Source organism: Primulina tabacum, chromosome 8 (genome assembly GCF_025594145.1).
Source record: "Primulina tabacum isolate GXHZ01 chromosome 8, ASM2559414v2, whole genome shotgun sequence".
NCBI lineage: Eukaryota > Viridiplantae > Streptophyta > Magnoliopsida > Lamiales > Gesneriaceae > Primulina > Primulina tabacum.
The window spans coordinates 41,674,282-41,688,004 of NC_134557.1; the positions used below are offsets into that span (position 1 = coordinate 41,674,282).

Consider the following 13,723-nt stretch of genomic DNA (forward strand, 5'->3'; position numbering starts at 1 on the left):
TCATTAAAATTAGGCATAAAATTTTAATTTTTTGTATACAGTCAATACAGTGTTTTAATGTGTCTTCGGGGTAATGACTGATGAAGTTTGTACATCAGCAAATGGAGCCTACGCTAGTCGCCTTACGTTAACAAAAGTTTAGTACCATCACCAACAAAATAGAAGCTCATACGTGAATGAATTGATGTATCCACTACTTTTCAAGTAATCTGTAAAATTTAGGTGCAAATAATAGAGAAATTTTGTCTCCGTAAACTATCAAATTTCTCGATTAAAGTTCATCATCGTTGCACCTCTGAAAGTAATCGATCTATACATACTTTTAGCTGTTCAAAGTGTCACTAGATCAGTTTACTTTTCAGTTGCAATAGCACACGTGTAGCTCATACTTTCAATTAACACCAGACAAGTTTAAATCTAAGGTTTTGAAGATCGAAGGCAACTAAATCGCCGAAAAACAAAAACAATATATGAACCAAAACATAGATATTTCGAATCCTACTTCAGTACAGTAGACATTAAATTCGGATCTCAGCCAGTATTCATCAAAAGAACAATAAAATTCTGCGTAATTTAACAAAAAAAATCTATCGCATTAACTTAGGTACCTCGGAAAAGCTAGAGTTCGAGCGTCAGTTCTTCCTTCTGATCGGAGAAGTAGTGTAGAACGTAAGGAGTGACGCGAATGAGGGCGACCCAAACCCCGAACATCGCCACGTGGCTCTTCAGCTGCTTCATCGCCGCCGCCTTGTCCGGCTTTCGTATGAACAATCCCGGAAACATTTTCGCCGCTCCGATTGATTGATATGTGTGGCTGGTGTTGACCGATGTAAATCCCTACGCCCTCGTATTTTTTTTTTTAGTGCGCTGTACATAAAGGCCCATTACTTGATATTGGGCCTCGGCCCATTACTTGATATTGGGCCTCGGCCCATTACTTGATATTGGGTCTTGGCCCATATGGATTGTGAATATCTTTTCAGAAAGGGAACACACAAGTATTTTGAGCTACTTTTATTTCGTATGAGTATGGTTGGGTTAAAAATAATTAATTAATTAGTCATAAATAAATTTTTTACCAATTAAAAATTGGGTTGACTCTGACTTTCTTAATTGGAGTAATTTTTTATTTTAAATATATATGAAATAAATTGTAAATTTTTAATAACGAAGTGGTCATGTCAACCAATTAAAGATAGTTTATTATAAATCTATAGTCATATTTTTAATTAAATGTATAGTAACATATATTTAGACTAGATTTTCTCTTTTATCCCTTAGGTCAACCCTTTCCCATAGTAAAGAGACTCAAAACGAAATCATAATGGTCTTACTCTTCCTATGCAACAACAGCATCCAATAGTTGGTTTTGGTTTGGTTGATGCTGTTTACATGAGTACTGTATTCATCCACTCAACAAACGATACCTATGCCCCCTTGGCTTTTGATACGTCCATGCATTGAAGTCTCAGCTCGTCACCCTTCCAAAATCGGACCAGTACTTCTCAGAACGGAATACTGAGGGTGGCCGGAAACTAGGTCTCCTCCGATTTGTGATAGAAGGCTGACAACCCTCAAAAAAATCAAATTCAAATCCTGACTTCAAATAGAGTTATGTTGCACCACGAGTATTTAATTATATAAACTTAAGAAGAAAATAAAATGTATAATTTGTCACCACTTTACACATTCTCTATCAAATCAGTCATCAAATGTTTTGATGAAAAATTGTATAAATAAATAAATAAACAAAGCATGATTGGTATAAACATATATTATAAATTTATATAAATTATAATAAAAACAGATTGAAATAAATATTAATTAATAAAATAAAAAATAATTATAAAAATATAGAGATCGTAGAAACAAGTGTGGTGGTGGCATTCAATTCAGCAAAATGACGTGTCGAAGGCCAACCAAACCCAAAACTTTCTACTGAAAACAAAATCACTCAGTCGACAACCGCAGCTAGCGCAGCTTCCACATTCAGAATACCTCCGCCATGCTCCGCCACCGTATAGCACCCGCGCCGTCACCCCACCACCACCACTCCGCCTTCGATCGACGTCCACAGCGTCCCGAACCGCCGCCTTCGAGTATCTCTCCTAAAGAATCATCCTCCCCGCCGTCCTCAAAACTGCCGGTTGACTTCAGTCCGCCGCTGATTGCCATGGTCGTCATCATCGCGACGGCATTCTTCATCATAACATACTCTCGCCTCCTCTCCCGCCACTTCCTCCACAACTACCGCCGCTACAGGCGCTGGCGCCGCCATCGCCGGCGGTACGTCCCGTCATCTTCCGCCGGAGATATCGAGTCGCAGCCTTACTCCTTCGACCCCACGGACGCCTTCCATGTCCTCTCGCCTTACGGACTCGACGAAGCGATCATCAAAACCATTCCTCTCTCCGCTTACATGCGCAAAAGCGGATTCCACGATTGCGCGGTGTGCTTGATTGAGTTCGACGAGAACGATTACGTTCGCACACTTCCCATTTGCTCGCATGCCTTCCACGTCGACTGTATAGACATATGGCTCCGCTCGCATGCGAATTGCCCCCTCTGCCGCGCAGGAATACTCCGTCAGGAGTCTCCGTTTACGCCATTAATGGCAGCTAGGATTAGACCGAGCTTAGACGACCTGATACTCGAGAGCACAATGCTCGAACCGCTAACCGAAACCGCAATCGAAACAGAAGCTGCAATGATGGAAGAAATCACGCAGGAACCTTCTCCTCTGCGGAGCAATCATCAATCCGAAGACAGGCTCAACCGCCGCGACTTCTTGCTCAAACGATCATACTCATTCGGCTTCGAAAGAAACCTGGGATCCGAAAGACTAATCCTAGAGCCAGTAACAGCCTCCCCCTGGCGATACCGGCGAGGCTTCTGGAGCAAGCGTCCTTCCCCCTTCACCTCACTCGCAAAACCTAGGGTTTTCTCGTTCCGCTACTACAGAGGCATGAAATCCCCATTCTTCCGCCGGCGAAGCATCGGCGGATTATTCCCCCCATCCGAGTCCAGCGTCCGGCTGGGATCCTCGCGTCGGAGCAAGTCCTTCGCGAGCCCGATGTTCATGAGATCCTCCTCCCCGAGCCGGCTGAGGAGCGGCGATCCCGAGGCTCTGCTCTCGCCGGAGAGGCTGAGCAGACGGTGAGGATGGGGACACGTGGACGGCTGGCAATCAATGATGGCGTCTGAAGCTTCGGATGGAGGAGCATTAAATGGAGCGAGGCGCATTAAAAGATTTAGCGAGTGGTTGTCTTGTAGAATTTGTGTAAGTAATGTATTTATCCTATTTTTTTTGGACGGTCGAGATGAGATAAAGGAACGGTTGAGATGAGATTATAATTAATGCAAAGAGCTGGCTGGGTTTTATTTTACTGTCACGCTATCTTTGCAGAGGAATTTAATGAAACTGGCACGAGCTTTGGTGACCGTAATTTGATCCAAGCTATTTTTAAATTTGAATTTAATTAGCGAAAATTATATTTTGATATTAATTTAATTACAATAAAATATTTTGGTGTTTTTTAAATCAACCAACATATTATATAATTTTATTAAAATATTTTTTTATGTTATGGCTCTTTAAAAATATATTAATTAAATCCGACACAACGAGTTGGCTATTTAATATGAAATGAATTCTCACAACCCCCCACCAACTAGGATTGCAAGTGGGTGCTTTTCATATTTTCATTTGATTTAATTAAATTATATTGTAATTATATCAAGTCGTATATTAATCTTTTTGTTTATACGATAACTCATGTGAAATGATTTTATGTATCAATTTTATGAGATTAATATTTTATTTGGATCTTTAATGAAAAAATTTTATTTTTATGATAAAAACATTAATTTTTATTGTAAATTGACTCTTTTCGTGAATAAAAATCAGTGAAACTGTCTCACAAGATATCTACTTATTTGTTTAAAAATTACAATAAATAATATTTTTAAATGTATTCATCTATAATGGTTAATTTAAAATAAATTCTAATAAGTGTAACATGTTTTTAAGTAATAACTTGCATTTTTTCAAACATATTAATGAAAGATAATAAATAATTAATTATTACAACTGGTCATATGAGTTTTTTAAAAAAACTAAAAATGATAGACCGATTGAGATAATTATTATGTTACAATAGCTCGATTATTGAAATATTGAACATTGATAAATCAAATCGAGTTTAGTTTTCAAATCAAACAAAAGACATTCAAAATAATCTTTCATAGAATCCAATTAAAAATTTTGGTAAATTATTTGAAATATATACAAGTTAAATGTGTAAAAAAATGTTTTTGGTTGAAACATTTTTATCAAACATTTGATATACAATATTTTAATATTTGAAAAACACATAAAAAGTTTCAATATTGTATCTTAAAAACAATAGAAAGTAAATAAATGCAATAAATAAATAGACACGAATTAGTTTATAGATGTTAGGAGATTAACAACTTCTATGTCATTCATTGTTCCCCGCGGAAAGGATCCATTGGAAAACGTTGATTTATACAGCTTCTCGTACAAACTTATTCAGCTTAGGACTTATCTCTTACCTAATTGAAACTACTAGCACACTCTCGATTGTAGACCGTGTCCTCACGATTCGCACAATGTTTAATGTTTCTTATGACAAGATTATAATCACAATCTCTAATGGGTTTGTGAAAATTCACTCGATTAAATTTTGAACATCAACTCTCATGTATTTGTTAGGGGATATTAAGAGTGTATATATGTCTTAAATGTATCATCACAATTTGGTTTGCTCTTATTTTAGTTAATTTCTTCATATACGTTGTCCATGCTTTGAATCACATTTTCAAAGCTTGTATTTGATCTTCAAAATGTTGTATTTATAATATCCGACAATTATATTAACGTTTGAAACAAGAAAATGACCGTTTAGAAAATTTCTGTACTATTTCTAATATTGAAACGATCATTTGCTCCTTGCTAACTACTTTTCAGGAGCCTAACTGATTTTGAAGTATGTCGTCAACTAGACTGAATTAAACTGATGAGGTATGCTGAAAAGTAGTTAGCAATGAGCCTAACTGATTTTGAAGTATGCCGTCAACTAGACTGAATTAAACTGATGAGGTCTGCTGAAATCAATTTTGTTGATTTTAGCATGTGCAGAACTAGTATGTTCATTGTCATTTATCAACATCTTAAACACTGATTCAAACTTTGACGTGTTAAGATGATTTGTAGATCATTTTCTTAGTTTCGTAACACATACAAATAATTCCATTTGGATAATTGAGCTGATCAGGCTGACCAAAATACCAAAATCGTTCATGTCCAATTGATCCTTGCTGATAAGCCAAACTGATGAGCTTTACTGTCATTAGTTTGCCTAGATAACATTCAATTTAGTCCAACTTACGTGAAATACGACATGTTCTAAATTGAGTTTTCTGTTCTGTAGTTTTGGCTACTGGTCATTTACATCAATGATGTGTGAAATAGCATCAAAACACTTAAACTCGCCATATTTTCAGTTTAACTAAATTCGAGTTTTAGTTTTCATATTGAGTTAACAACTTCATACATAAGTAAATATGTTAGAAACACAATAACAAGTTTTGTTATTATCAAAATCAAGTTTTTTTTTAAGTTTCTAAGCCAACAAAAATTTAGTGAAATGAAGTTTTTAGCTTAACTTGAAAAATGCCCTAAAACTCCTTGCTTGAAAATTTGCAGAAAATTAAAAATTTTCTTTTTAAAAGAACTTAAATGACCTCATTCATAAAATCACTGGTGAATCAGGTTCAATATTTCAAAATATTGCAGCGGAAGAAAATAAAGTTTGCCAAAAATCACAATTTAAAAATATCCAACGACTGATAAAATGTTTGCGGAAAAAAATAACGACTGCTGCTCTGAGGTCCTCGGGTGCCACTACTGCCGACCCAAGCTAGCTCACTGGTCCCCGCCCTCGGCCCTGGCCTCAACAGTACCTACAACAATCAAGTCTAGTGAGCCTAAAGACTCAGCATGCATATATCGCAGGTGACGAGTAAAAATCTGGAGTAAAATATGCATGGGATAAAATATCATGTCATGAGGCATGCTGAAAATACTCTGTACTGAGCAATTATAATACGTGCATAACTGAACTGATAATCACAAAAAAAATGTTTGCTCCTTGGAGCCTGTACTGAAATAACTGATAAAATTTTCTGTCGAGATTATGTTTTACGCCTGTGGCCACTGCACTAAGCTGAACTGATCGGTAACTGACTACCGGGGAGGCTGAAACTGAACTGAGCTGGCCGGTCACTGGCGACCGGGTGGTACCATACTGAACTGATCGGTCACTGGCAACCGTATAAAATAACACTCCCACATAGTGAATGAACCACAAGCCATATCGCATAAATCTCAAAAATAATCATTTTCTGTTTAATGCACGTAATATAATTAACTGACGTAATGAAAAATCCTGTAAGTTTACCAACTGGATTGGATTGGATCGTCCCCAGGCTCGCTGCAACCTAACTGTGCCATGAAAAATATGCAATAGCTTAAACTTGACCAACTATGAAATTTACGTTCAAAAGATGCGACTATGACGCCTAATGACTTCGCATTTAATCATGACTCCGAGCCAACCTGAACCGACACCGAACCGACGTATAGTCATGATTAAAATACGCTGAAAAATCGTGAAATGATGCTCCTAAAATGATAGGGTCGAAATCTAGGTGGAATGGAGGCCAAAACACGAAACGCTCTTTCGAGAGTCAATTTGGCACATCGCACCGTAAATTCTCGTACGACCTCAAAAATGATCCAAATGACGAACGGTCAAAAACATGACCTTCCTAACTCAATGAGGCACTGTCCAGTCCAAGGCCATTGGCTAAAAGCCAACCAAGAACTCGAACGAGCCTTCTAAACAACACAGCAACTTGCTGTAAATTTCCAGCAGCTGCACACCCGGGTAACTTGTGTTGTTTTCGAGACTACCGGCCATTGGGGCGTGAACCACCGACCAGAGACTCTTACCAACATCCCAAGGAATGATTTGAACCATGGCTAAGGGCCCTAGGCCAGCCACAATCTGCATCACACCAAAACTCAACCGAAGGGTCCAACCGAGAGCAACGTGCATGCGTGTGTAGTGTTTATGCTATGATCGATGTCTCGTGTCGTTCCAATGGCCATTTGATTGACCATGGCACGATCTAGACATCTAGGAGCATGATATGAACCGTGGCTAAGGGCCATAGGCCAACCAAGATCCACACCAAGCAACCACAATCCGAAACCATATGCTGAACAAATGAAGAAGCCGAATGGGGAAAGGGGCTGTTTTGATGTTTTGATTAAAAACCGAGGGGCCATGGACCAAGCCACCAAAAGGGTGACTTAGTCACGTCTTAGACTTGCTAGGGAAGTGATCTTAACCATGGCTATAGGCCCTTGGGGCAGCCAAGATCAGATCCACACCCCTTGACACAAAAACTGAAATTCCGAAACACAAATCTGCGCCTGTAGGAACTTGCTGTCATTCTGAATTTCCAGCAAGCATGGGGCTGGTTTGAATGGACCAACATGGTCATAATGCATCCTACTACATGTATATAAGCCGCCTTGGGAGCCTGGGGTCGAACCACAACCTGAAACCATCAAAAATAAAAGAAAACGTGAAGCTGCCATGAAGAGCCGAAATTCTGCATGTGTTGTTTCAAAATGTTTGGACATGGATCTCGATTTTTGCTTGAATAAACATGATCATGTACTGAAAAATAAATGATAATATGACTTGATTGAGGTTTAGAAAGAATCTAGACATGCCTGGTTATCGTTTGAAATGAAAACGAAAAGAAGAGACGAGACGGCGCGGAGGAGACGGAGTGGCTTGCTTCTCTACCTTTCTTGGCTCTCGATTTCTTGCCTTACTCCCTAGCTATGGCTCACGACTTTTACCTCTGAAAAGGGGTCTTATTTTCGGTGGAGGTGGAGGGGGAGTGATGGTTATGAAGGTGAGGAGAAGGGTGCACAATAATAGGATAATATCAAGACCAAGTCTTCCCAAATTTGAATTTTGAATTATGGTTTGATATCAAATGAGTTGGTGGATGCTTCTAGGAGGTAGTGGCCAAATTCTCTCTTGATTCTAGACTAGGATATGTCCACTAATTAATTAATTAAGGGTGGTCATTAAATGGAAAGATTAACATGCTAATAGATGGCAAGGAAAGGGTCAAAATTGAGTTGGCATAACATAGTTGACACACTAATGGGGTGGCCGAAATTTGCTAAAAAAAAGAAGGGGAGATGTTGATTATCTAGTCAACTAATAATCTTTAGAAGCCTTAATAATCCTTTAATTAATTTAGTGAGCTAACCCCTTAATTAAATAACTTAAATGAGTTCATTTCTTAATCACCTCAAATAATTAAATTAAATCCTCAAACCTCCCTTACTAACTTAAATGAACTTGGTTGCTAGTTAAATTAACTTCTGGAAATATTTCTCGAATCTTAAATTCTATCTCAAAACTCCAACTCCAGTCCGGCCTCACTGAAATAACTGAAATGCTAAAAATCAAACTACTGAACTGAAATAATAAAATAATTAACTTCAAATAAATGCATTTAAAATAATCATGCAATGAAGTCAATTAAATTTTAAAAAAATCTAGAATTATGCATGGCTTATACGTATACTGATTTACGGCTTCTACATAACTCTTTTATTTTACGGTTTTTTTTTTATTCGTGATTATCAATGGAAAAACATCAATTTTACAGTATCATTTATTTCAAACTCATATTCATTTATGGGTATTTGTCATCTATATGAGCCTAATTATATTTCAAATTTTTTTACTTGGATGGTTATAATTTGGTGATTTTTTATTAGTTTTCTTACTTGTACAATTGTGTTAAAAATTTATGCATTTATTTATTATTGAAGTTCATTATTAATTAACATAAGAATCTCGTGAGACGGTCTCATATATCAATTTTGTAGAATATATATCTAATTTCGCGATCAGCTTTTTACCTCCGATCTAATTGAAATAATTGAATCGAGAAAATATTAGAAAGATTTGAGACTAAATTGCCTATCAATTACAATTTGAACTGAATCGAGAAGTATCCCAAACAAGAGTATGTTTCTTGTGAGACGGTCTCACGAATCTTTATCTGTGAGACGGGTCAACCCTACCGATATTCACAATAAAAATTAATACTCATAGCATTAAAAATAATATTTTTCATGGATGATCCAAGTAAGAGATTTGTGTCACAAAATACGACATGTGAGACCGTCTCTGTAAAACCCAAGATTTTGTAATCGTGATAATATTTTTGTAATTTAAGTGTGTTAGAATTATGCAATCTTCAGGTATCTATCTCATTATTTAAGATGTAAGATTTGCAAGATTATCTAAAGTTGTGTAGATAATTATATCGTGTACAATATTTTTGAGCTCAAGATTTAAGATAATATTGTGCATATACTTTGAACTTGGGATAATAAATAGACCACGATCTAAGAAATTAATTAAGGAATATTTGGATATGAGCAGGTAAAGTTTGGGATATAAATTCAAAGTTGAAAAGATTTTTACGAGATAAAGATCTAAGATTTGATATGATATTGATACCAGATAAAGATATAAGATTTGATATGATAATTATCCTAGATTTAAAGTTTGATTCAAAAATTCAAACGCAAGGATAATACACGATCAGAATAGCAGCCACCTCCCTATAAATAGGAGAAGCTTTCATTCAGAATTTACACCTCATTTACACATCAAATTTTCGAGTTTTTGCTCTCCAATTTTCGAAATTCCGCCCCAAAATTCTGTTCATGTTCAGAAATTCGTTTCTCTCTCTCGGGTAATCGGAATACGATCTCCACCGTTCAGAATATGCTTCAATATGTTTCGAATAACATATCCAAATTTCAGCCAAATCCGACAGTTAGTTTTTTATTTTTAGCCTTCGTAAGAAAACTGCTCAGATTTTAGGCAAAAAAACAGCATACCTACGTTTTTCGTCCATAAGCAAGTTAAAACGACTTCAAACTCGATCTCCACTGTTCATAATTTAATTAACGTACTTGGTAACGTACTGTAAAAGTTAGAGCCCGATCCAACGGTTCAATAAGGTGCAAGGAATTTTACAAGACGGCTGATTTTTCGGGCGATGTGCTGTTACGTTTTCGAAGTGTCGGTTGCATGATTCTTCTATGTTTTTTCGAATTTTCACGTTTTCTCCAAGGATCAAGGTAAGTGGGCTTGTTTTAAATGTGTGAATTTCGGTTATGCATTTCGTGTGTTTAAAAATTCAGTCGAGTGCAAATTCTTCTTCTACCCCTTCTGGTTACGATTTTTGGCATGAGTAATGTTTTGACACTGTGACAATTCAACTTGATATGGATGGAAATCCCAACTGTAAAGGCCCGTATTTCGTATTCATAATTTTGCGGAATTATTAAAATTTTTTTAAATAAATAATTATCTTGTCTTATTTAATTAAAATAAACATGTAAATAATTTTAACTTTAAAATAACAGCGGAAGCAAATATTGTTTTCAACCAACAATTTAAAAATAATCCAACGTAAACATCACTTAAAAATAATCCAACGTATCAATTTAAAAATAATCCAACGTATTAAAACTGAGTTTGAATAATAAAAAGTGCATAAATTAAATCATGAGGTCCTCGGGTTTACTACTGTTGTCCCAAGATCGCTCACTGGTCTCCGCCCACGGTCCCGACCTCGTCAATACCTACAACAATCAAGTCTAGTGAGTCCAAAGACTCAACATGTATATATCTTGAATAACAAGTAAATATAACATAAAATCGCATGCATCATAAAAATAAAGTATCATAGAGCGTATGGTGAAAATCGTATCATGAATAATTATAACTACGTGCATATCTGAAAATTCATACGTAAAAGCTTTGCTCAATAGAGCTCTGTCATAACATATCATAATTTTCTGGTAGAGATAATGTTTCTAAGCAAGTGGCCCATAACATAGCGTAAGCGCCTGATCAGACAAAACCACAGTATACTGGGCGGTAGAGATCAATCACAGCCCTTGGACTGGATGTCCGTACCCATACATAATCATAAACCGGTCGTAAGTCACCGGGCGGAGAGGTCCTCGGTTGTGCCTACCGACTTCCAAACTCATAAGCATAAGGTGGCCACAATACATATAGCATATATCTCAAAAATAAACATTTTATATTTTTATGCACGTAATATAATTATAACCTTATTTTTACCGGATGAGTTAGATCGCTCCCAGGCTTGCTGCGACTTAATTCTAATATGTGACACATGAAATAAATTTTAACTTGACAAAACTTAACAATAGAACCAAAAACGAGACGACTCGGACCAACAACTTGATTTTTAATCATGGTATCGTACCAACCCGAACCAACATCAAACCGACGTTTAACCATGATTAAAAATACCCCAAACATACTAAAAAATATGTATAATAACTGTAAAACACGAAAATAGGTGAAAGGAATCCAAAAACATAAGACACTCTTTCAAGAGTCATTTTGGCACCTTTTACCGTAAATTCTCGTACGACCTCTAAACTCGACCAAATCACGAACGACCAAAAACATGACTTTTCTAACTCATTAAGGTATTGTCCAGTCCAAGGCCATGGGCTAAAAGCCAACTAAGAACTCAAACCAACCTCAAAACCGAAGATGAAAGTTGCTGTAAAAAAAAACCAGCAGTGGCAACTTGGGTGTTTGTGATGTAAACTCTAAAATTTATTGACCAATGGCTTGAACCACCTCCCAAGGACTCTTACCAACATCCTAAGGCATAGCTTGGACCATGGTTAAGGGCTTAAAGCCAATCACCAACCGAGCCATTACCTATGACACGCACAGCTCCCACCCGAGAGCACCCTTTGGGGTGTAGTGTGATGTGATGAAATATTTGGTTGTCTTGTGTCGTTCCAGTGGCCATTTAATCGACCGTGGCTCGATCTAAACATGATGTAGTGTTGTATGAACCATGGCTATGGGCTAGGAGCCAACCATAATCCACACAACATCCAAAAACCGAAAGCATACTCCTACAGAATTTCAAAATATTAAAACCGAAGGACTCATGTCTTGTTTATGTAGAAATTTTAAAGATCCGTGAACCAAGCTTAGAAAGGACACCTTGGTCACGTCCTAGACATGTTAAGGTAGGGTTCTAACCATGGCTACAGCCCTTAGGACAGCCATGACTCGAACCCATAAATTAAACAACACAATGACAGAAACTTGACACAAAATTTGTCACTCCTTGAAATGTTGCTGTCATGCCTTTATTCGAGGTGTTTGAACTCAAACCAATGAACCAATGACACCCTAACATACTCTAAATGATGTCTAGATGCAGCTTTGTAAGCCTGGACTCGAGCAACCCCCTGTCAACAACATAAAATACTGAAGCGTGAAGCACACATCATCAACCGAAAAGCTGTACAGAATTTTTTTTTCTTTTGGAGAGTGTTGCTGTCAAAATTCGGTTTGTCCCTTGATTTATGAACATATACAGATTTAAAATAGCTAGTATAACTTGATTGTAGAGCAAAGGAATAATATATACATGCCTGAAATTTGTTTTGAAGAAAAACAAATCAAAACGACAATACGACGCGACGGGATCGGAGTTGGCTTCCTTCTTGTTCAGCTGCTGTTATTCTCGATTATTTGCTGATGCTTTCTTCTGTAATTTCGAAGGTGGGGTTGTGGGGGATGTAGGCAAGGAAGGTGAATGATTTAATAGGTGTTAAAGGTGACATTATATGCCTTAAAATGAGAGTTACAAGTGAAGCTTTGAATGGAATTTGAAATGCATTTTGATTCCCTTTTTCTGCCGATTATTTTCTCTTCTTCTTGCTATTGTTTACGTTTTAGTTGTTAGCATGAAGGGGTTGAGGAGCTTCAAAGAGAATTATGATACATGTATTACCCCTAATTATGGAGTTTAAAAGTGGGAAATGAATGCACTATAAAAAAAACATTTAGTGGTAAATTTGAATGGGTTTGAATTGCTTCTCCTTCACTCCTTATTGCCATTGGTTTTTTCTCATTTCTTTGTTGCATGGTCTCATTCATTTTCTAGTAAATTAGTTGGGGAGAAATGAGGTGCTTTATTGCATTTAAATTTCCTACTAATTAGAGAATTAGAATAGAACATGAATACACCATGAAGTGTAATTAGAGATAGTTTGAATGGAGAGTTATCAACCTTTGAAATATTTTAAATGTTGGTCATTATTATTAATTTGCATTGTATATTTTTATTTAAACCTTGCATTTTAATTGTTTAAGATTTTAAACCTTCATTATATTTATTTTAATGCATTAACAAATTAATTTAGTTTAGTATCTTGCTTAGAACTTTTGCATGGCATACATGACCTCAATTGAAATGTTTAAATGCTATGTTTAATTTCTTGAATATATTTACCCTATATTAGTTCACCCCCAATTGTTTACCCATTTTACTTAAACTTTAATTAAATATTGAACCTAATACAATTTATTTACTAATTTGACTCCCATTAATTTAATAAATCCTAAAACATTCTTTTTCTTCAAATTAAATATTTCTTGACTTAAATTAAATTTAGGAATATTTGTCTTATTATTAATCTTATCTCAAATCTCCAAACTCCGGTCCGGCC

General features: G+C 36.4%; 2 protein-coding genes across 2 annotated transcripts; one reads left to right on the plus strand and one right to left on the minus strand.

Annotated features, from left to right (window-relative positions):
- Positions 1 to 610: 610 nt before the first annotated feature.
- Positions 611 to 857, minus strand: LOC142552568 (mitochondrial import receptor subunit TOM6 homolog). The gene has a single exon (XM_075662250.1). The coding sequence runs from the start codon at positions 781 to 783 to the stop codon at positions 619 to 621; it is 165 nt and encodes a 54-aa protein (XP_075518365.1). The 5' UTR covers positions 784 to 857; the 3' UTR covers positions 611 to 618.
- Positions 858 to 1,675: 818 nt separating this feature from the next.
- Positions 1,676 to 3,435, plus strand: LOC142554229 (RING-H2 finger protein ATL65-like). The gene has a single exon (XM_075664923.1). It carries the CDS (start codon positions 2,006 to 2,008, stop codon positions 3,158 to 3,160), a length of 1,155 nt encoding a protein of 384 aa, XP_075521038.1. The 5' UTR covers positions 1,676 to 2,005; the 3' UTR covers positions 3,161 to 3,435.
- The last annotated feature ends 10,288 nt before the right edge of the window (positions 3,436 to 13,723 follow it).